Source organism: Leptinotarsa decemlineata, unplaced genomic scaffold (genome assembly GCF_025532065.1).
Source record: "Leptinotarsa decemlineata unplaced genomic scaffold, Ldec_3_MD MMD2_P_RNA_scaffold_5, whole genome shotgun sequence".
NCBI lineage: Eukaryota > Metazoa > Arthropoda > Insecta > Coleoptera > Chrysomelidae > Leptinotarsa > Leptinotarsa decemlineata.
Window position 1 is genome coordinate 5,326,667 of NW_027412532.1, and position 25,787 is coordinate 5,352,453.

Genomic DNA, 25,787 nt, shown 5'->3' on the forward strand with positions numbered 1-25,787 from the left:
CCCTCTTCGCGCGCGCGTTCGTAACATAATATGCAACCGAACACCTAACCTAACGTATTAACGTATTAACGTAACCTAACCTAGTACGCTAACCTACCGCTATGCAACCGAACACCTAACCTATCGTATGTATTAACGTAACCTAACCTAGTACGCTAACCTACCGCTATGCAACCGAACACCTAACCTAACCTAACCTAACCTAACCTAACCTAACCTAACCTAACCTAACCTACAGTAACTATTAACCTAACCTAACGAGGGAATACTAACCTAACACCTAACCTAACGTAAGTATGCAGCTAACCTAACGTAGCTATTAACCTAACCTAACGAGGGAATACATTCACCATGTTGGTTCCATTAATACATCATCAGTTGGTTTTGGTTTTGGTTGTATTATTCTATGATTTGGATTAATGTTCAGTCCTGGATATCCCAGTCCACCTGATGATGATGGCCTGACTTTATAGTTTCTCTCCAAAACTTCTTTATGGTTTTTCTCCAATACTTCAACTCTCTGTTCCAGTACATCATACTTTTTCATTGTAGTCCCTGTTATGTTTGACATAGCATCAAATTTTTTATTTGTAGACGCTGTTATGTCAGACATTTTTATGTCTACATCACTTGTAAGTTTGTCAAATTTACGAGTGAAAGTTATCCGAGCCTCTGCAATTTTATCGTTAAATGCTTGCCGGGCGTCCCGAGCAATATTGCCTATTGTGGATTGTATTGCAGCTTGTAGGGCTAGAAGTATAACTTCCTTTGCTCCATTAATTTCCCCTCAAGATATGATACAGTTACACAATCACTCTTGTCAATTGGTTCACTTGTATTTTTCAATATTTTCCTTTGCATGTCATAATGACCATCTTTTGTTAATTTAAAACCATTCCCAGGAGGACCTCGAATGACATTACCACCCCATTTTCTTTTTCTACCAAACTTATCGATTGTTTTAGACATTGTGCACTCTACGATGATTCTCTTCAAACTGATATTTCTGTCATTTACATTATACTATATATTGCAGTAATTGATTAGGGAAATAGAAATAATACAAATAAAATTTTAATCATTTTATATTCATTACAGTAATACATATACATACATACATAATACATTAATATCACATTACTTCTATCATATATTATTAATTATAAATGGCTACATAAATATCAATATTGAATTTTCCGGTTTTGAAGATATTGAATGATATTTCAATCATTGATCTCGGCAGATAATAAATTAATCAATTGATCCAATGGAGTCTCCTGAGATTGTGATTGTTGAATAATATTACTTATCCAACGAATGTTCTCATTTGGATCGTTTTCATAAAATTCAATATCATTATGACCCCAAGGAAGAGTGTGGGTAGTATTCGGAATGATAAATCGTTTATCGTCGTGATATGATAATGCAACTTTATTTTTTAATTCAGTATACATATCATGTAACACGCTTCTAAATGAATTCATCTTTCTGAATATCATACCACCTTGTTCGACGATTTTTTGATAATCTTCGCATGTCAATTCATTCTTTATTACAGATCGTTTAACCCCTTTGGCTTTCTTAAATTCACCATCAACAGATTTCACATAATATGCTTTAGCACCTGTACCATAAAAACTCATGATTGGATCATTTGGAAATTCATCTTTGAAGTTACCCAAGACTGAACTTGTTACTGGAATATTGAATTGGTTAACTATACTGTAATTGGATGTATCAAATCTACTTATGTTAGTTTTTATGAATTCATAAAAATTTTCTGTGTTTACTTTAAGAATGAGCGAGTCGGTATCTGTGTAAAGTAAAGAGACATTTTCATCAAAGTGTTGTTTGATGCATCCATAGAAAAAGTCATACATGACTGTTTTAGATAATTCTAATATGGAAAATCCCAAATATAATGGTTTATCGTAATGAACCTTCACTCTACCCAATTGAATGGCAACGAAATTATCAGTGAAAATTGAACAATTTTTGAAATTTGGTTTGGCTATGAGAGTGCTGGCACCTATATTTTTCTTTATATTTTCCCAATGTGTAACGAGTCTAACATCAATTCGATTATCTACATTCTCCATTGTCTTTCCATACACCGCATTATTCATTAGTTTATAGAAATCTTTAACAGATTTGTTGTTAGACCTATTACGCATTTCAGTATTAAGATCTATATAGGGTTTCATCCAGCATGATTGTTTGAATTTCAATACTCTATGTGTATTCATTACAATCAATCCATTTTTGACAGCTTGCTGTAGATTCCTATAATGAACAATATATTTTCTTTTATCATTCAAATTTGGAATTAATTTGGGAATTTTCGATTGTGTACGAGGTGGTATTATTTTTTCGACTAAAAATGGAAGGTCAGAATGTTTATCATGCAACTCTTGTGGATAATGAATGTCCACTTCAAATACATACCCATACGGACTATCAGTACTCACATCCATCACATCGAGATTAAGAATTTCATTTGGTGTCAACCATGTAAATTCACTTGTTGGTAGAGGTTGTGACATACTGTGACCGTATAGATTTGTTGCATCTAAATATGTAATGAATGTGGAAGGTTCGTTGGGATTATAATTGGGTAAAAATCTATTATTTGCTATATGTTTCCTCTCGCTACATTGACTAATTCCACCTCGTATACCTTTTTGAAAAAAGTGAATCATATCAATGTCAGTTAGTAATTCCAATTCAACATTAGTGAACTTCAACATGGCATCCCATGATAATCCAGGTGCAGTGTAATATTGTGCCGGATCTAAGTTATATATCTCTAAACTTGTGGTGCGGAAGTTTTCAAAAATATCACATAGTAGCAATACATCCGACTTCAAATACAAATCAGAGTATTCCCCCAAATTCTGACACTCGAATAAATTCCAAACTTTTCTAGCCCTATCATAATCAGTTTCCGATATATGTTCACAATTGAGTGTGTCATAAAACTGATTTTTTGTCGGAAGTAATGGATAATTCAATTTGTCAATGTCATCAACAAAACTATATGGAAATACACCTTTCTGTCTCATCAAATTGAATTTCTCAATTTGTGGGAAATGTTTGTGCATCTCCAAACATTGATCGGAGGTCAAGTTTGCACCCAACTTCTCCAACGAATTAGTCATAAATTTATAACTATCGATAAATCTCATTTTGAGATAATTCTTCCTAACCACACCATCTTTATCGGTATAGCTGTGTGTGAAGAGATGCTTCGTGAAAGATATATATTTCTCTTTAGTTTGCGGGATAACATCAACTTTCTCTTTATTCCTATACAATTCTTTTATGAATAAATGACAATCATAACCACTTAAATTATGAAAAATGATAGGTATGAAGTTTGGTATTTTGAAATTTAAATTACATTTCGAGTGAGCGGCATGTGATCTTTTCTTTCCTGTGACATGACAATGATCTCTTACTTTGACTTCACCATCAGTAAATGCTTTATTACATATACCACAAGTTCTGGCTGCAGCAAACTGTTCTTCTTCTTCGTCAGTTTGTGTATCCATCGGTTTAGGGTTTCTGAGATGATTTTCATGTATCTCTTTCAAATCATCTTCAATGCTACTCACAAATTTCTGAGCTGCATCTACACCCCTATATGTAACAAATTTTGACAAATCATCATTATATGAACACTTTATCAAATAAGCAAATGAATATGGGGCATGTTTGAATGTTTTAATCGTGTATGAACTTTCAGGATTTGGCTCATTCACATGAATCGGTTTAAGCACTGATTCAAAATCAGCATACACTACAAATGGCACCCTCATTTGCCTCTCAAAGTTTTCAAACATTAGTTTATTTTCCGCAACCATTCTACCATATTTATTGATCTTTAAATTAGTAGTTGGTGTTGTGGTACTAATGTGATTACAATCATACATATTATGACGTAAAAGCAATCTCTCATCAGAAAAATATATCAAACATCCGTCACAAAAATATTTTTTCTGTCTATGAGCTGATAGTTGATTAGAAACTAATCTTGAAAGATCTTTGATCCAACAATAGTGACCATTACCGGAGTCATCAGTTATAAACAACAAATTGACATGTCTCCGGAGTCTTCTCTGTGAGTATCGCAATGGACCAATCACTTCATACTTCATTTTACCCTTCTCAAATGTACTCTCTAAACCGTAAACATTAATTGAAATATCATTCCTATCTTCGAATATTTCGATACTCTTATTATTAACTTTAACCGGAAAATCCATACCTGTGACATCTAAAACAGTGGAAAAATGTGGATATGACGTAAGTTCGGACACTCGACTATCTGCAGGATATAATGCTGATGTTATAGCCCAAGCAAAACAATATTGATCTTCATTACGAACATTCACAACAGCTTTCTTCCATTGAATACATTGAGGCAGCTTCACATATGAACGTCCTTCCAGTGGACTGTATTTATTAATGTTGACCTCGAGAAACAATATTTTTTCACAAGTCCAACCTGAATTATAAAAAAAAAAATATTACTATTCAATCTTATTGAAATTTTTAAAAAATAAATACCTGAGTCGCGATCCTGGAACTCAGTCGTTTGAGCCACAATTACATCACGGAATCCATCAAAAACAGCATTCAAATCTGAAGATTGGTCCACTATTTTATTTTGGGAATTAAATGACTTCGTGTCCCTCGAATCATCAGTCTGAAGAATATAATTCCCAAAAACTTCCATATTCACCTTGATGCTTTTATGGATCCTGATGGCTGATTCCAGTAATTCAATGACCTTCTGCCTAATCTTATTGAAAAATGACATGTAGTCACTGGTTACAATCGAACTCTCCACCCTGTATGTAGCAATGCGGCAATTGAATGCATTCGTTATAATTTGAACACCGTCAGACAATTGAACACATGCATTATTTTTATGACTCATGGTTCTTCGGTGAGAATTCACTTGGCTCATAGGAATTGTCACATTACAACAATTGCACGTATACATAGGTGTTGCATTATCCACTCTCACCCGTTTCACTGCAGGCCCTCCTTGGCAACTCTGGAGCTGATGCCGACGAAGATTATCACTACGAGTGAAAGATTTACCACAGTCACAGGAATACATTTTATATAATAGTTCTCACTAACTCACTTGATGTAAACTGACATAGCCAACACTCGTACGCTTCTTAAATACACTCTGATAGGACCCGTCAAGACGTCATAGCCAACCCCACTTCTCAACTACATGCGCCAAGATTACCTCCCAACTGAATGCGATAACAGATGTCGATATACGAGCAAGCAGTGGTCGTTGCGGTCTCGGAGAGGGTAGACGCTAGGCAAACAGTCCTCGGCTGCCGTTGTGTCACCATGGATAGCGGGGCTAGAGCGAACCTTCATCGCTTCAGGAGAGGTGAGGGCAGACCGATGAATACGCATTACTCTGCCACACGTCGTGGAGTGAACATGTCGCTCTCTAGCCGTTGAACGGTTATTGCTGTGACGTCACTCCACTACTAACTTGGTGCCCTAACACCGATGGAGCATTTATTACTTGGAGGATCTTCGAAGTATGCAGACGTATGTTTGTACATAGACAAACAAGCACATGATGAAACCCTGTACCGTGCATTCTCCTACACACACACATAAACACACAAAATCTCATATGAAAAAAAAATCTGAACGATCCATGCACCAGACACTTCAAGGTCACAACGCCTTGACTTCACTGCACAACAAAAAAAACTTCACCAAACAACAACCAATAAAAAAAGCAATTAATACGTCATAGTGGTGGGGGGAGGCCGAGAATCAGCTGTAAACAACTACTATTAAGTACTGTGTATCTCAAAAACCAGAGCTAATAAAAATTTTTCATTGTTATTTTCGTAGAAATTGACTAATTTAGTGTAGGAAACATTCAAAAAATATTTTTTTGTTGTGTTGTGTTTCTGAAGAATGGTTAGTTGGGTAACAGGATCAATTTTTTCATGAAAAAACAATTATTCTTTTGTCAAAGTTTCGAATTCAATTAAATTCTTCTTTAGGGCTCTGTAACAATGAATTTTCATAAACATCCCATCCACTAAACTTATACGATTATTATCGTTTCAATTTTATAAGAGTTAATAAGTTTTTAACTAGAATTAATCACCGAAAACTAGTTTTTTCGTGTTAATATAACTATTTTGAAAACCATAAGGTACAATTAAAAAAAAATAAAAAACATTGCAACAACCAAATTTTCTAGACAACACCAACACAAAACGACATGAAACAAACTAATGGCTTTCTTTATCTGTGATTGTAATACGTTGGTGTTTATTTTTTAATCAATGACAGAAAGAAAAAGAATGAAAAAAGGGTAAATTATTCAGGTAGTTCACTTATCAAATTGAAATATGCAGTATTAAGGCCATCTACATATCTTCTAGAGTTAACACTATCGCATTAGAGGATATATATGAAAGATGAAAGTTTATTTCATGTCGTTTTGTGTTGGTGTTGTCTCGGAAATTTGGTTGTTGTAATGTTTTTATTTTTTCAAATATGTATCTAATATGTGTAATAGTTCATAAAATAATAATTTTTGTGAATGAATTGATAAAAAATATTACAAAATATTCTTACAATATAAAAGTTTACTATTCCGTTCAGCTGAATGAGTGAACTATATTTCGTAACATGAAATACATTTCACTAATCGATAATAACGCATTCATTATAACCATTTCATCAAAGTGAATTCGTTTATAAAAATGCCTTCAAATTTTTTTCAAATACAATTCCAATTTCTTGTTTTTGAATCAATTTCTAATTTGAGAAAGCCATAGCACTCTTCATAAAACAACGTGAAAATTTAATGGAAGTGAAGCAAGATATAGAAGTTCTACTAGTTCGGACTTCCATTGTCTACTATTTAAAATGATTTGAAATCTCTGAAACAACTAAAAAAGAAGAATTAAAAATGATTAGCTGAAAATAACAATTATATTAAGCAAAATAAACCTGAAATGAAATAATAGTGAAATAAATACAAGTAAAATAGAACAATTGAACAAATAAAAATAAAGAAATGAAAAAAGGAAATAAAAATAAAAAGTTGAGAGATTCCAAGTCACGTTACTTCACGACGTTTCGATTGTTAGTATCTACAATCGTCTTCGGGTGATGACTGGACTGATTCCTCCGAGAGATGACTATTTATAGGTCGTTCGAGTACTTTCACTCATCCTCGCTTTCCTTTTTCCGCTTCACTGGTTCCGTGGGAGATGACCGTTTGGCAGGAGTTGGCCATTTCTCGTTTGATGATGGGTTTCCATATGTTGCGTATTGCTACGCTGGTTTGGCTGAATACGCTGTTGGACAACATGTAAGCGGCTTCCAAGAATTTTCTTCTAACCCAGTGTTCCTCTCTGTGCAAGATCTCAGCTTGGGACCACTCGATGTTGTGTTGATGGGTCCAAACATGCTCTGCTATTCCTGATTTGCTGGTTTCCAATCTGAAGCAGGTTCTGATGTTGTACTTGGAACCAATTCTTCTTATCCTCTCCGATAATCCTCTGATGTAGGGAAGTGCAAGCACTGGTTGTGACGGCTTCTCTTCCTTGCGAGGCTCCTGCTGTCTTTTAGCCAAGGTCTTTTCTACTATCGCTTTGGAGTAGCCATTCCGTTGAAGATCATTTTTGATGATGTCTAGTTCCTTCTCGAGACCTTCCTTCGTTTTACAGAGCCCGAAAGCACGGTCTAATAAAGTCTTGATGATTCCTCTTTTAGTTGAATGATGGTGGTTGTATTCGTGGTTCAGATACTGTACCGTATGAGTGGGTTTTCGGTATTCAGATTTTTCCCACTTAGTGTCGGTCCTCTTCACCAATATATATATATATATATATATATATATATATATATATATATATATATATATATATATATATATATATATATACATATGTATATATATATATATATATATATATATATATATATACAAAGAGATATTTTATCGAGTGAGTATGATTTAAAAATCAAAAATGAAACAATTAGTGGACACAACACTCCAAAACTGGGGCAAACCGCGGACACGTGTTTCTGGCTATTGGCCTCAGCAGCGCGGTGCAGCCAAGTGTAAAGATGGGCAACACTTGTTTATATATATATATATATATATATATATATATATATATATATATATATATATATATATATATATATATATATATATATATATATATATATTATTTTATTTTATTTTTTTTCAGCTATTTATATAGTAGACAATGCAAGTCCGAACTAGTGAAATTCATCATGAAACATTGTCAATCACCTTCAAACAAACGATAAAAATTCTAGTTTTGGATTTTTGCAAGAAGTTTCATTAATCCTTCTAACATTTCCTTCTAATTTTCTACTAACTCTTTGAATAGTCGTAGGACAGGTTTTCAAACCAAAAACATATCTTATTCATCTGATTAGAATATCACACAATACATGTCAGTTAGGAGTTATTATATTTAGTACAAATATCATTCATTTGCGGTTACATGTACCTAACTATCATTCTATTCCTTCGATCAGTAAGAATACAAAATGAGCATAGAATGCTTGAATATTTCGATATATTAACACGAAGAAACTACTTTTGGGTGAGTCATTAAATCATGAAGTCATTACTTCTTGTAAAATTGAAATGAAATAATCGTATAAGCTTTGTGGGAGGTATGTTAATGAAAGTTCATTGCTACAGAGCCCTGAAGAACAACTTAATTAAATTCGAAACGGCGGCCTGTTGTGCCATCTTCAAGAGGTTTGCGAAATTTCGTTCCGAAGATTTCAGCCACGAAGATAAGCCTAAAAACGGCCTTTGTCGACTTCATCGAATCCCGAGCACGCAATTTTCATGTTGGCTGAACTAATCGACTTGTGTTACGTTGGTAAAAGTGTACTGACTCAAATGACGCTTATTTCGATCGAATTGTTTTAGTATTCACTGAGATATTACGGTTTGAAGTAGACTCAGTAGACTTTTGAAGCAACCTCATATGTTAGTTCAAATTTGCACACGAAAGAAAAATCGGTAGATAATCTACTTGATTTTTGAAAGAGTTCACATTGACATTAATTAATTCCTCTTCTGAACTCCATTCCACCACTATTCTTTTTATTCAAAATTTGAACAGCATTCAGAAAAATCTACTTTCATAGCGAGCTGTGATGAATTACAACCAATCATGAAATTTTCCCCGTTCATCCCAATTTCCCATCTGAACAGTTCCACAGTGTTTTGGATGAATCACACCAAAAGTTATAAATAAAAATTACATTATGACAGAGTAGACGGTTGAGAATAAACCTCGATAATTCATCGAGGGTCCGTTAAACATACCCAGACACTGTATATTGTATTATTCAAATGAAGTGTACCATTTTCAGATACATCTCACCTAATCAAAAAATTTTTGGCACATTATTTAGTCACGTATTTTCCTGAAATGAGATCGACGTCAAAGCATCGAGACAGTACATTTTTGTTTTCAGTTTCGAAAATGACAGTGATACAAAATTGTAAGTTGAGAAAACTATTTTTGCTCGAAAATATTGACAAACTGGGTACTTAGGATTCGACAAACATAATTTGTAATTTGTCTGGAAATGCGTCACAACGTACGATTTTGTGGAAAAGTGAAAATCACCGATGTTTACAGTTACACTTTTGTAAGCAATCAATCGAAGGTCAGTTGCCTAAGCTTGTATTTGTTCGCTGTAAATAAAATGTAGGAGTGTTCCCATATAATCTAGCCTGAGGATGGCGTTGTGAATCGAATATTGTTGTCCAATTATTTTACCTCACATATGCCACTTCTGTATCTGTAGAGTAGGGAGGGTAAGTGTAAGCCCAAAGTACTCAAGCCACATGTGACCCATTTTACATCCTCCCGAGGAGTTGTCCTCCTTGGTCATCGTCCATCCTGCCTTTCCAGGAAGGTGGACATGTCACTGGGAGATATCTCCTTTATATCGGCAGGTGTAGGGCCAAGACTCGCCGAAAACACACTCTCTTATTGACGATAACTCCGGACACTCGCACAGGACATGCCTGATCGTCTCATCTTTCTGTTCACACATCCTGCAAAGAGATGTCCACCAGCCCCATATTATGGAGGTGTTTCCTCAGTTGTCAGTGGCTAGTCAGAAATCCTACTGTTAGGCGAAGATTTTTCCTGATCATTGCCAGATATTCCTTCGGCGCCAGCTTTCCAGGGCTACCCAAGGTGATCCTGGAAGCGTCCTTTGGTTTCGTCCCATCTCTTTAAAGATTGAGCATGGGTGTAACATTTGACTAGTTTCGCAATTGTCGAAGTCATCAGGTCGTAGATGCCACTGGGTAATAAAATGTTGTCTGTTCAAGGCTAATAGGGCTTGTCTGCTGTCAGTGCAGATTGTCATGTTTTTGCCAGAAATACTTTTCTTGGTTAATTCTTTTATGGCGATTGAGATATCAGCCAGTTCTGTTTGGACAACGCTGGTATTTCTTCCCATTCCCCACTTAATTCTTAGGCTTAGTGATCTGGAGTACACTCCACACCATGAGCCTTCTTTGGTTTTGAGCCGTCTGTATAAATCCGTATTGCATTTGTATCATCTGATTGCATCGCTTGTTGCCTGCAACAGAGGTTGCGCAGTTGGTATAATTTTTGGATGGCCGTTGCTTGTAGAACTCTCGGTCACCATGCAATGGCTCCTTACGTTAACATAGGTCTTATTATTGCAGTGTAGATCCAGGTAACCACACGGGATGAAAGACCCCATGTGCGTCCCACTGTCCTCCGACATTGCTCATAAGCCACGTATGCTCTTTTTGCTCTACTCTGTAGATGAGAGTTCCATGTTAGCTTCCTGTCGAAGATAGTACCAAGGTATTTTACATCTTCAGAGAAGTTTAGTTTGCTTTTGAAGATTTCGGCAGGTTTTAAGCCCGTTGAACTCCTTTTCCTGGTGGAAAGGACCATATCAGTCTTCTTGGGATTGATCGACAGTGAGTGTTCCTTACACCATGTTTCTATCAATTTGAGCCCCTCCTGCGCTCTATCGCACAGTGTGTTTACAAATTTGCCGGTCTGCAAGATAACTATGTCATCTGCGTGTGCAATTGTGTAGAATCCATTTTTGTTAAAGGGATTTATCAGGGTATCCTGAACTATGTTCCAGAGAAGGGGTGATAAGACCCCTACCTGTTGACATCCCCTCATGACCAGTCCTTTCATTGTGATGTCATCTACATTAATACTTATTGCTCTACTGGAGAGCATATTGAGTATCCATTCTCCCACTACCAGCGGTACATTCCAGGAGTGTAGTTGCTGGTAATTGTTGGAAAGGTTGTTTTATCAAACCCTTCCTCGATATCTATGAATATACGCAAGGTAAATTCTTCATTGTTCAATGATCTCACGATTCTGCCAACCACATGGTGAAAGGCAGAATCAGTAGACCTTCCCGGAGTATATGCATGCTAATTTGGATGAAGTAGGTTGTGAACTAGTACTTCATCTCTCATGTACCGCTCACATAGCCTCTTTATGGTTTTTAAGAAGAACGATGTGAGACTAATTGGTCGAAATGCTTTTGTTTGGGTGTAGTCCATCCTACCTGGTTTGGGTATAAATACTTCTCCTACTTCTCTCCACTTACTGATAATATACCTCAGAGCTAGAGAGGCTCTGAATATACCAACCAGGTGCGGCATAAGAGTGTCCAGTCCCCACTGAAGTAGGGCTGGTCTTTTACCTTCAGGTCCTGGTGACTTGAAGGGAAAAAGCCCGATATAGCCCATCTTATTTTGTCCTCATCAATTACTGCACTAGCAGATTGCCAGTCGTATTTTGAGGGTGTCCAGTTTGTCGTTCCAGGAAAAACAGAACCTGGGAAGTGAGTTTTTATGAAAATCTCAGCACTCTCCTGGAGGTTGGCGGCTTTGTCGCCATTTTCCCTCGTCAGGATGCCGATACTCTTATGGTGGTCATTTGAGAGTGCCTTCTGTAGGATAAAAGCTAGTGGGAAGTCTTCAACTGCCCCACAATAGGCTCTCTAGGCTTCTCTTTGCTTTCGTCTGCAGACTTTTTTGAACTCTCTGAGGTTGGCTTGATATATACCCCAGTCCTCTTCGAGTCTAGTACGTTTTTGCTTTGTTAAAGGTCGTTCTCGCTGTCTTCCTAAGTTGTTCCAATTCAGCGCACCACCATGTATTAGTTGTGCCATCTGTTTGAACTCATCGGACAGGATTCCTTGTAGGCAATGTCTATTTTGTTGTGGATAGATACCGTGTACCTTTCCAGTTCTTCATTGTTGCCAGGAGTCAGGACCTCTGTTTTCCGCAGAGCTCCTTTTAAGAGTCGATTGTAGAGAGCTACATCCGTCCTCTTCGGGTCACGGGATTTTACAGTGGTCCTGAGATCCTGGTTTACCATATAGGTCAGCCTATATGATATTTTGGCTGTCATAAGCGTGATATCTATTGATGTTTGGCTACGGGCGTTAATATATGTTGACTCCGTGCCTCTATTCAAGATTTTTAGGTCTTTCTTAATTATATATTCATAAAGGGACTTACCTAGGGCGTACATACATTACATTACATATGCTACTTATTCAATAATTATATTCAAAAAACTATTTATCCAACAATCTGGAAACATTCGCATATTATTAAATATTATTAAATTTCATTCAGATATTTGATTGTGAATATTCGTCAAGTGTAGATCAATTCTATGTAAAAACCTCGAAGTATTTTGATCTCAGCATCCCTTGTTTTTCCAATGAGAATTTGACATCCATACAAAAACTAAAAAAATTTGAACAACGCGTCAATCGAAAGAAGTAAAATTATTCGGTGCAATATTGTATCTCAAGAAGCACACGTTCACAAACTATGTAGGTCATATATTTCTTGTTTCGCGTGGTGTTCTGAACACACCGGTCATTTCTACTTATTTAATGATGGCAACCACAGACATGTGTGATTTCATCTACGATGATTTCTAAATGAAAAATGCTAACAAAAAAGGTGAAAGAAGCGACCTACAAATCTTTCACATAAGGAGATATACAGTGGTTTTTGAGAAGATATCGAATTTCAGTTAAATGTATTAGTTCAAAACTAATCCTTCTTTTTTTTATGGTGATTCGAAAAATATAATAATAATAGTAGGGAAAATGCAATGTATCAATTCTGATTACTAAATGATTGTTTCTGACATTTGAAAACAAAATTCGAAAAATGCATATACTATCTCGATGGAAAATCAAATTTCTTCCTACGAAAGCAATTAATCAAATAATGAGACCCAAAAAATCCCGTGGATTTACATCAACATATATCCCTAGACTTCACGATTATTGATAAGCAATAATTTTAATTGAAACATCAATAAGTGCTATTGTAATTTTCTGGTGAATAACTTTAGCTCTATCAGGCTAGGAAGGCGAATCCTGCAAAATTGCAAAAAAAATACATCAATTTGTAGCTAATTATTTGCTAATTAGTTGCCAAAACAACGATTTTGTTGCCCGTGCCGATCCCTAGAAATCGCAAATAATGCTATCGTGATATCAATATAGCAAGGTAACTCAATGAATTATATACCTTCCCTTTGATCTTTACAGACTATTAGTTGCTGCTATTTAGTTGCTAAACTTGGATATAGCGAAAAATTTTAAAATATTTTTTTTATGATCTTGCTATCTTGAAACTGTTTTTTTCCTGAAATTGAAGATGTTCTAAATTTGTTGCTCACCAAAAGTAAACTCAAATACACCTTGAATAACAGCAACAAAATAGTCGAAACCGATCGGCCGATTTTCAACTTTTTTTTTTATTCTCCACGTTCTTACTATCTTGAAACTGGTTTTCCTTGGAATAAAAAGTGTTTCAAATTTGTTGCTCACCAGGAGTATACTCATATACAACTTACGTATACTCCTGGCGAGCAACAAATCAGAAACACGTTTTATTCTAAGGAAAACCAGTTTCAAAATAGCAAGAACGAGGAAAATTTAAAAAAAATGAAAATCGGCCGATCGGTTTCAACTATTTTCTTGCTGATACTCAAGGTGTATTTAAGTTTACTCTTGGTGAGCAAAAAATTCAGAATATCTTCAATTCCAGGAAAAAAACAATTTCAAAATAGCAAAAAAATAATGAAGAATAAAAAAAAATTATTTAGGAATTTAACAACTGAATAGCAACTGAATATTCTGTAAAGATCAAGGGGAAAGTATATAATTTATTGAGTTACCTTGATATCACGATAGCATCATTTGTGATTTCTAGGGATCGTCACGAGCAACAAAATCATTGTTTTGGCAACTAATTAGCAACAAATTAGATACAAATTGATATTTTTTTTGAGATTTTGCTGGATTCGCCTTGCTAGCCTGATAGAGCTAATAACTTTTTATAGGTTATCTGAAATAATGTCAACTCAATAGCCATAACTAGGTACTACTTCTTTGTGATATCAATATACTTCTTTGAAATACCTGAAGATAACGTTGCAATTGATTATATTGACTAATCAATATGGATATATTCAAGTTTCCATTTGTTTTTTATGTCTCAAACACAAGTAATGTACTTAAAACATTCTATTTTATTCATGGAGAAGAAAGATCAACAGTTTGCAATTTTTGAACATCCCATTTGTGATACTTATCTTTCCTGGAAAGTGTCCAGATTTATTGTAATTTTCATATTGCATGACATAAGAAGATTATATTTAAAAGTGATAGATGTTTTCGGAAATAGAAAACTATTATGAACACCTACAGTGGGTCTTATGAGATTGACGTATATAATTTTCCTTCTTTCGTTTTTCATAGATTTGTAGGTTCATTTCTTGATGTTGTGTTGCTGTCTAGTTGTTGATTAGGTGTGACCAATTCAAACTTCACTTCAAAGTCATAAAAGTAGTATGTTGTTCGATGAGTTCAAATCATATTCGTTGCTTTCATAATATCTTATTGCATCTTGTGAATTTTCAAGGCTCATTGGTATACACATGTATTCGTATGATGAAAATTCAGTAATGCCTTTAGAACTGCAGAGCCACAAATTGTTTCTTTGATTTTCCTGAGATGATTTCAGAATTCTCATTTGGCATTTCACATATTTCAGCACCTTGTAATGCTTTGTGAATCTCAAATCAGACCTTCTTTGAAATTTTGCTCTTATATATCTGGCTTCGCCCCTAAGTATACCCTGAGGTTGCTAGATTATATCCAAGAAAAAGCCTTTGATCGTATTGAACACCCAAATATCAGAAGCAACATTGATAAACTGGAATATAGAGGAAGTATTGAACTTTTGTCACTTTTCCATAGCTACTGTCAACTACCCGTAGCGGCCCGAACGGCTGATGAACTCTGTTTAGTTTTCGACAGTGAACGAGGTTATCGCAATTCTGTCATTAAGTTAGAACGCGTTCAGAAAAAGGCCCATATAAAAGGCGCAGAGATCATTACACTCCTCTGGCAACACAAGGATAAGGCAATGCATGGGGTCTTCTTCAACAACATTGAAAACCACGGCTCATTATAGAGCCTGACCTTCGGTTTCCTCAGCTCAAGTGGGCTGGAGTCGGAACTGAGGGATTCATCATGGCTTGCCAGGATGGTGTCTTCAACACATTTGTCTACCGTAGTCGCGTGATTGGTATAGAGATTCCGGACACAAGGTGTAGGGCCTGCCCTGAAGATCTGAGACCAGTATGCACTTGCTGTCAGCATGTCCAGCATATGCGGTCTCAACCTATATTCATCGATATAAAGCGGCCCAAACTAAAAGTGTTTTAATACTACTTTCATAACTTTTACGGTATCGAAGAGACACAGGTGTTGTCCTACTCTCCGGGAGATATTGAATCCGTTTTGAGAAGCGAGAAGTGCCGAATTAATGGATAATATTCGTTCCTCACCCTCAGGCTTATACAAGCTAATGAGCCTGATGTATTTCTTCTCGCCCATCAAAGACAATATTTGTCATGAAGTGTTCAATTTCTGGCGAGACGAAAATCGTTCGTGAAGACTACGAAAAACTGATAAAATATCAATATTTTCTCTTCGAAATCCACAGACTCGATCCAGACCACTTTGTCACGATGGTTGTTCTGATTATTGGAGTCCCTGGTGGGATAATGTTCTCTCTACTCTCTAATCTCATGTCGACTCATGCTGAGTTGCCGCAATGAGGCAGAAATCTTAGCCGGACAAATGCAGAAGGCTGCACTGCTTAGGGCACATGATTCCCGGACCCAATGCTCACTTACCCTACACACCCTCCCGATTGTATCGGGGCTTCGAGAGATAGAGCCCCGACCAGCGTAAGCTGGTTTATATATAAACTATAATAATAATGATAGTAACTTGTTGAAAAATGCGAATGAATCAGTGGAAAAAAGCAAATAACATAAATATCAAATAATACATGAAAAGATAAAATCGTCGCTATATATGCAGTAATCTACAGCAGTTCAATTCAGGATACTTTGAACTAAACGTTTTGAGAACACTTTATTATATATATAAAAATAGATGTTTGTTGATTGGTTGGTTATTGATAAACTTCTACATCGCTCAACCGATCGTGTTGATTCGTTGATTCTGATTCTGTCAAAACATTGGAACAGCAGCGATACAGCAACATAGTACTAGTCTAATATATAAAAATGGATGTTTGTTGGTTGATCGATTGGTAAGTGATAAACTTCTACATCGCTCAACCGATCGTGATGAAACTTGACATGTATAAGTAATTTTTCGTAGAGAAGGTTTTTAGGCTATCAATTTTTCTGTAACTCACAACTAGATGGCGCTGTAAACAATTTTTTTAAAGCACTGTTCTATAACGCTGCGCACGTCTAAGTTCGTTGATTCCGATTCTGTCAAAACCTTGGAACAGCAGCGATACAGCAACATAGTACTAGTTCCGTATAAAATAAACTTTCCAATATGGTTTTTCCAAGTAAATGTAATCAGCGGTTTTAACCAAATATAAATTGTCATTTTCGCGCATACACTGGTTTTGGAAAGTTTTTAGTGTCTTTCTGTGAGGATTATGCATCTTCATTATGGAAAAGTTGTACGAGTATATTGAATATTTGTGAAAAAACTGTTTGTTGGAAAAATCGACAATCCATTACACTTATTCGGACCATCATCAATCGATCAATAGATTCCACATTATCGGCATACACATTTATCTGATCTCGTCTCAGAAACTGAGAACCACCATGAAACACCTGTGAAAATGACTGCAGTTGCTCCCTAGCAACATTTCGAAAACGTAACATTGTAACTCGTTTCTGACGTTCAAACAACGCAACTTTTCAAAATAAACACCATCAATGAATGATATCTAGGACGTTAATACCAGTTGTTTGATATTAATTGACCTCTAAAAATAATTATACTCGGGTTACTTTTGAATCTGTTGCCAAACGGCATGTAATGGGCTCGAGTGTGTGTAGTGTTTCTTGAAAACGCACGTCACAAATCAAATCTTTTCTAGTTTGAATTGAGTAATGCAACCACATTGGTTTTCTATAAACAGTGAATTTTGATGTAGCATGATTTGTATGTAAGTCGATGTATTAATAAAAGAGTTCAGTGTGTCCAAGATAAGGATCCTAAGCATGGGAATCTCAGTACCTGTTGGAGATACAGCTTAGGTCTAATTAGGAAAAAGTTGTGTTCTTTAAAGCTTATATACATGAAACTTGAAGAATTTTCATGGCCTGCTGAGATATTTGGGAAAAACGAGAATTTGACAATATCAATTTTATTTTTTTCTGACTTTATTTGAAAAGATATCAAAAAACGAATAACACTTTTTCATTGGCACTTTTAAGATACTATACGATGGTATTTTTAGATTTTATATCCGACGTTTCGTTTTCAAGAAACCATCATCAACTTTATTTTTTTATATGACCCGAAACAAAAGTACACCCTGTATCTGATTCTATTTTTTATTACAAATTCAACGATGTATCACATGCCATTGTTTTCTTTTTAGTTTAAAGGAAAATTAAATTTTTTCTATTTTTAAAAAAATCTTTAAGTAGGCGTTGCAAACAAATGCTTTGACGTATATACCTGTCACCGAGCCTGTCAAATATTATTTAATTACACGATAAAATAGAAATTGTCGTTGTTGTTAGCCTGTTTGTCGAGTTGTTGTTTTCAGAGTTATTGTTACTGTTGTCGTTATTATTGTTTATTGTTGAATAGATAATATTGTGTTATTATCGTCGAATATGCCGGGTGAGCATTATAGCCATGAAGAAAAGTTTGACATGCTAACGTGCTACATTTTGTGCCACAAAAATACTGTAAATACAGCAGCAATGTATCTTAATACATATCCAGAAAGAAAGCAGCCATGTATGTTCATTTTCTTAGAGCTGGCTCGAAATTTAAAAGAATATGGTTCATTTAAAAAGCCTGTTTTATCTCGAAAAAAGGAATCTTCAGAAGAAGCCCAAAATAATGTTTTACAAGCAGTTGTTGAGAACCCTGAAATATCAACTAGGCAAATCGAAAATAATGTGAAGAATTCTGCAGATTTTATCTGTTGTTCACCGACATAACATATCAACGTCGTTCGTACCAGAACGGACAATAAGGTCCATGCTTCGCAATCCCACGGATCAGATACCACTGGAGTCACAAGGAGTGTATGAAGTACCATGCCATGATTGTGACAGAACTTACATCGGCCAGACCAGCAGACGAATCAACATTCGCAAAGATGAACACAAACTAGCAGTGAAGGGAAAAGTCACCACGTCTTCTCTCTTCCAACACGTACTTCAAACAGGACATAACATCAATTTCGATAACACAAAGATGCTAGCAAGCAACGAAAACTTTTACTCACGAACAATCAGAGAGGCTATCGAAATTGAAAAACGACCTAATAATATGAACAAGAGGGATGATGCGCAAAGATTACCATCAACATGGAGATCCGTTTTTTCGCTTCGCACAAGCAATCAGACCGCTCAACCCCAGAAACAAAACTCGGTACATGACAATACAGGTACAATAACAGAGACAGGAGAGGCAGCTCAGGTAATAAGACCAAAACAGGTAGTGGCAGCAACGCAGGTAAAGGGAAACACCCATCCCCATAAATTGAGACACAGAGTTCGAACTAATCAGTCTAGTTGAAAGAAAAACAGACATCACCAGAATATGGCAAATGAGACTTTGCCGAAACGTTGTGGAAATAATCCTTATGTGGAGAAAATACACAGAACACGGAGCGGAACCCGAGAAAACAGCTCATCATACTTTATCATATATGTATATATATATATATATATATATATATATATATATATATATATATATATAATATATATTTAAAATCTAGAAAGGTTAATGCAGTCAAGCTGCTGGAAAATAATTCAATGAAAATCAAAAAATAAATAGATAAGTACTTTTTGATCATTCCCATATTGATTTCAATTTAAGAGTCACCGGTAGACAGCTGTTTCAGCCTATTGGGCATCGTCAGTACCGGGCAGGCGGTCCTCGAATGAAGACAAAATGACAAAAAACCAAGAAAGTACTTGATAAAAATAGCTGCGTAAACGCAAGCGAAACATAAGTGGAACCACCTATTGGTGTGACACCCAAGTCAACTTGCCAAGTTTTTATGTCAGTGTTGGTGATTTGACCAATCAACCGACAACTGCGGTAGCAGAAATTTGGGAAGCTAACCACATGTTTCCGAATCCACATGTGGATTCGTTTTCCGATGGCATTTCAGGGGATCGATCCACTCGTATAGGTCAGACAGTCTGACCCATTCGAGTGGATCGGTTGTGGAGGTTCCTTTCTCTGGTTATTGTAACTGAGTATGGTGTACACCAGGAGGGTTAACCCTTCAGACCCACGGTAAATATTTTTTCAAAATTTTCATTTCATTATCGAGTGGAACGATTGTGAATGTCCCTTACTCTGGTTATTGTAACCGAATACGGTGTTCACCAGGAAGGTTGACCCTTCAAGCTCACCGTTTTTATTTCATTATTGAATGTTCAATACAATTTTAGTTTGAGCGGTATCATTCTTGAAATTCAATTAATAAAAAACTATTCATCAGCCAATATAATTACTCCGCAACAATATTGTGACAATTTTGCCAAACAACAATGAACTATTTATAATTATTTTCCAGACATGTATCTTCATCTTTCTGTTCAGAACCTGAACTGATGAAATTTTTAAAAACTGTTTTGAAATGTAAACGACTTGGCACGCTGTGTTCTGATCTTTAGGAAACTAAAATAGTGCATGCTCTAGTTTCAACTTCCTACTGTAAATATACGATCCCGAATTCAATTTTTCTCGAATAATAATAGCGATCCTAGTTGAAAGGAGCGCGTTTAATGACCTGTTAGTCGTATGATGAAATCGTGTTGAAATCGCCACAGATGCAACTAAATTACCGTCATAATTTTATCGAAATAGTTTGAACTCTTAAATTATTTATTTTCAGTTCATACTCACTTAAAAAAACAATTCATTTGGAGTGATTTGCTAACAGCAATAATGTTCATAGTTATTTGTTATACTTCGATTTTTTGAGCGGGATTTTTTGCGGACTTATTAGCCGAAGCCTTTTAGGTCATGAACATCGCTAGAGCTATTAGGTTAGAGAAAGGTCCAAAGTGAGTGGATCTATCCAACCCTCAAGTGTAACCTCGAGAGTTTATTATGGCCCAAACCATTGCAACCCACTCCGTTAGTTTATTTCATGAATGCTCTTCTAGATCAGGTAGCGACCAGAAGAGTCTACCATTCACTGAAAACTTGATATGCTCTACTCTTACATCACCAGGGTATGACTGAACCGATCAGTATCGCAAACCTACTCATACTGATCGGTATCGGTAGGAAGAGTCTATTTGCTTACATAAACACGTCACAAAATTAGGACCGTTTACAAGCCAACAGTGTCAGATCAGCCGAAAGAGGAGACGAAAGGAATTCCCTGAAATAACCCGGTATTTACAGGGTACCTTATTCCTGTAGTTCAGTTTACATAGGAACTACCAAACGCAGTATGAATAACAGGATACACGAACACAATCGTGGCTGCCACCTTATACAACTGGAGAGATTCGCAATTGCAAAACATGTCCTTGTAGAAATATTACCACGCATGACTTCATAGAGAGGACATGGATATTTGTAAGCATCTCAACAATCTCAACAGAAAAGGGCAATAAGGCCAGAAATTGACTAGAATACAACTCCGATCGACACCCCAACAACGTGGACTGAACAGAAAATCCTAGTTAGGGTATCGACCAATCAAAACGATCCAACAGAAGTGCGGACCAAACAGAAGTGACCATTTTTATGGTCAACTCAGTCGTTGCTGAGATTTTGAATAGCAGACGAAAAGTTACGTACTTTAGTTCCATTCAAACATAACCTACCAGTCCGAGTGTGTTCTCTTTAATCCATTTCCCTTATACTCCGTGGTCGTTCTCTAAAGCATGGAGAGCGACACTAGATTTCTCTGGTCTACGACACCAATTATGTGAAGGTTAGGTTAGGTTAGGTTAGGTGGGTCTATTCGACTCTCCACCGCAACCAGCAAGGGTTCAAACTTGAACAAATACACCCAGCTTCTCAACGAAGCCGATTAGTTTATATGGTGAGTGATCTTTCAGGTCAAATGGTAAGAGTGTGGCTCTGCTAAACTCAGCATACGATGATTTAGACGACAGTGACCTATGAGGAGGCCTGTTAGATATCGCAATTCATCCCTACTGTAGTCCAACAACTTTTTGGTTTCAAGCCTCGAAGGGTGAATGAACGCTTTGGAGTGAGCAAATCCTGGAAAATTTTGCAAGAAGTCCATAAATCTACTCATCATTCAGGTGTTTAATTGTTGTTTAGCAAAGCCTAAAGCGATGCCAGTGATATGTTCTTGTTGTTTGATGAATCTGCTTTCAGCACTCTCCTCTGCAAGGAAGTCAGTACTCTCATTGCCTTCCAGGCCAGTATGGCCAGGAATCCAGACCAGATACAATTCTTCATCTTCCTATTGAGGAGAGTCGTTTTTGCAATATGCTACTGATTCAGACTATTGCTTGGTAGTAGTTAAAAGCTTCCATCGCCGCTTGACTGTCCGAGAATATTTTTATTGACTTGTGTATGAGATTGGATTCTACCAATATCTCCGCACACAATTCAATTGCCTAGATTTCCGCTTGAAATACAGTCGCATAGGACAGGTTGATTATCTCTATCCTGGGTCTGCAACTGAAAACAGCTGCACCAGAGCCCGAAGGTGTTTTCGATCCATCTGCGAACCAACAACTATCTGCTCTTAATATTTCCTTCTCCCGAAGGATCCAGTCCTCTCTACAGTACTGTATAAGGCAGTTCGTAGTTGACAGTTGGAGGCATAATGACAGTGGTCCTTCCCAGAATGCTGTGACTTCCAGTGTCAACCAGCAGTCCAGTATACTCTGCATTAGATTGATTTGTGCAATTGGCAATGTGCGCAAGTCTACATGCAGTCCATCTAGCCTCTCTCTTCAGGAAAATGTGGAGTGGAGGTAGATCTAGAAGAATCTCCATGGTCGCTGACGGTGTGGTACTGATGGCACCAGAGATTGCCTATGTAAGACAGAGAGCTTCGCCTGAGCCGTTTTCTGTAAAGTCTTCGGCCACCAGGCAATTGCTCCATAAGTGATCTTTGGTCTGACAATCATCAAACGAATCCGATGGATTTGTTTGGGACATAAATCCCAAATTTTACCAAATATCCTTCGACATATCCATGGGGACGGTCTGGATTTGTATACAACTTTTTCCAAGTGAGCGTTCCAGGTGAGTTTTTATCAAGAACAAACACAAGATATTTCACATCCTTTCCAAATGGAATGACCTCACCATTGAGATAAAGTGGCTTTGAATTGTGTCCAATTTTCTCCTCCTGATGAAGGGTATTATCACAGATTGATGGGGTTGACAGACAGACAAATTGTGAAGATTGCTCAATTGTTATCATGGATAGTCCTGAAACTACTGTGCTGTTTTATCTGCGGTCCGACGAAAAAAATTCTTTTTTTCTCCGAATATTATTGCGAATACGTCAAAGTACCAAAATAAAAATTATTTATTTACATCAGAATGTGAGCCAAGCTGTCTGAATCGCATATTCTTGTGGCAAAGCGCTTGAGTGCCAGTCGCTAAATTTAGCCCCGATTTGAAATTATATACAAATGTCAAGGAACGATTTTTCATAATAGTGTTCGCAATTGGGTGTTAAAATCTTTAGAGAAAACATAAAAATATAAAAAGTATGGTTTGTTTTAGCGCAACGCCAAAATGCTTTGCCAAAGCGTTGTCATCTCGTCTACCAAGGTTCAGGCCAGACATCAAGGACTTTTGATGTACCCAAAAAATAATTTCGAGAAAAATACTCAGATTGCAAGACACTTTGAAGCAACATTATTATAGACAAAAAGTTTCCTTTCATCTGATGTCATCAAATTATTACTGAAGTAACTCATGTACTGTGTGTCCTTCATTTAATGTTACAAAACATGAATTCACCAATAATTGAATTGAATTGGACAATTTTTTCCTCGGGAAGCTGAAAGAAAGACTTGAAAAGTATTTTTGGGTGTGTCGTATATATGTAGCTGACATGAGTTGAGTATTTTCAATGGAACACCATTTTTAAGCTAAGCCGAAGCGTAGCCCACGTAAAAGCCATTTCTGAGTTCTGGTTCTAATAAAGTTTCACAAATTTGGATTCAACAGAAAATATAGATATCAAGTTACAAATTATAGTTGATATAATGAAACATCTAACCTCTTTCAAATCACAACTGTAATCAAACCCCAGAAGATGTTCCTAGATTGGAATTTCTCTGCCCGTTCTCTGTTGAATGTTCTGTTATGGTTTTATACTACCTTGGTTTTTCCAACAGATGTTGAGATTATTGACATTACATTCATTTCTGTCGTTTTTGAGTATTTTGTTTCGTTTCAGGAACTGGTACATTTGGCAGAGTGGTACTGTGCAAAAACAAAGAAACTGACGAATATGGAGCCATGAAAATACTGTGCTTGGCAGATGTTATAAGACTGAAACAAGTAGAACACGTTAAAAATGAAAAAAACATCCTTCAAGAAATCAGACATCCCTTCGTTGTCAATATGTAAGTACAAGAGTCTCCCTTCTGGTGGGTCTCAAATAACAGACGTATTTTTCATGAATGTATGTTGTTACTGTTACTATCATTGACAATATAAATCCCCTTCCTATCACAATTCATTTGTTGTATCCAACTCTGTGAGATGTTTGACATAACAATGAGAAAACAATAACAAAAACAAAGAAAAGAAACTTCCAGTATATGGTGAATAGGCGGAGTATCAGCCAAGGCTGTTTTTCAACTCAACCTGGGAGAAACTATAGATAAATAATATGAACACAAGTCGAGTTAACAATATCAAAAAAATTTAGTTATTGCTTTACTTTAGAAAATTCTTTTTAGAAATGCCAAGGTCGGGAACGGATAAGAGGCTAGACTAGACTAGAACTGAACTGTTCCTTGTAGTAAAGCTGTTAATCGTAGGGAATGTTTTAAGCTTCTTTAGTAAGTGATCAGGTTGTCGAGTTATCAAAACTTTATGTGTGTTGGTAAGAAGGTGTAGAGTTCTAAGTTTCTCAACATTTAACCATCCTGATTGTTGCATTGCTGGGGATATATGGTCATATTTCCGAATACCAAACGAGAAACGTAGACAGCTATTCTGAATACGCTGTAGTCGGAGAGCATCCGATTGTTTCATAGCAGGTCCATATATACTGTCGCAACAGGAAATTGTTGACATAATCAGAGACTCGCATAGTCTAAGTTTTAAGTTTGTGCTGAGCAAATCACGATTAGGAAAAAGCTGTCTGAGAACGTTATAAGAAGATTGGTTCAGATAGCTGACATGCTTAGTAAAGCGAAGATCCAGATCAAACCACAATCCTAAATTTTTTATCTCGTCCACGGAGGGAAGTATATCGTTTTCGATGCGAACTTGAAAGGTAGAGTTGGTGAGCTCTCTGTTCTTCTTAGCTCCGAACATCATTATTGCGGATTTGTCTGAATTGAGCTTGAGCTTATGGACAGTAGAAATGTCAAAGATGTCGTTGAGATCGTTATTAATATGCGACAGAACAGATGTAGACTCGCCTGGCGAAAAAGAGAAATATAACTGCGTGTCGTCTGCATAGTGATGTATATTGCATTTCTTCACGGTCAGATAAAAGTCACAAATATACAAGCTAAAAAGCAAGGACCCAAGGATAGATCCTTGTGGCACTCCCTTTAATACCGGCAGAGCATCTGAAATAACTTCATCCACAACAACTCTTTTAGTACGATTCTTCTGATAGTTTTCTGAGAGAGACACTGCTTTCCGAGAAAAACCGAAGTAGACAAGTTTGTCACTCAATATCTCATGATCTAGAGTGTCAAATGCCTTGCTGTAATCTAGAAGTATTAAACAGGTCAAATTTTGTTCATCTGCAGCTTGAAAAATATCGTCAGTAATTGACAGAAGAGCCGTGGTGTTACTATGCTGAGGTCTGAATCCTGATTGTATAGATGTTATAATATGATTTTCATTAACGTACTCATCAATCTGATTTTTCAGAATCGATTCCACTACTTTAGAGAGACACG

General features: G+C 36.4%; 1 protein-coding gene across 2 annotated transcripts in view; it reads left to right on the forward strand.

The window, feature by feature from the left end:
* The window catches only part of Pka-C3 (Protein kinase, cAMP-dependent, catalytic subunit 3), a 100,803-nt gene that overhangs the window by 59,223 nt on the left and 15,793 nt on the right, over positions 1-25,787 (forward strand). The window contains exons 1-2 of one of the 2 annotated variants that reach the window (XM_074169330.1): positions 17,539-17,644; positions 24,098-24,266. In XM_074169330.1, the coding sequence (XP_074025431.1) occupies positions 24,160-24,266 (107 nt within the window). In that variant the 5' untranslated portion in view covers positions 17,539-17,644; positions 24,098-24,159. Of the gene's footprint in view, positions 1-17,538; positions 17,645-24,097; positions 24,267-25,787 lie in introns of those variants that run through there. The other variant, XM_074169329.1, reaches the window with a different exon arrangement.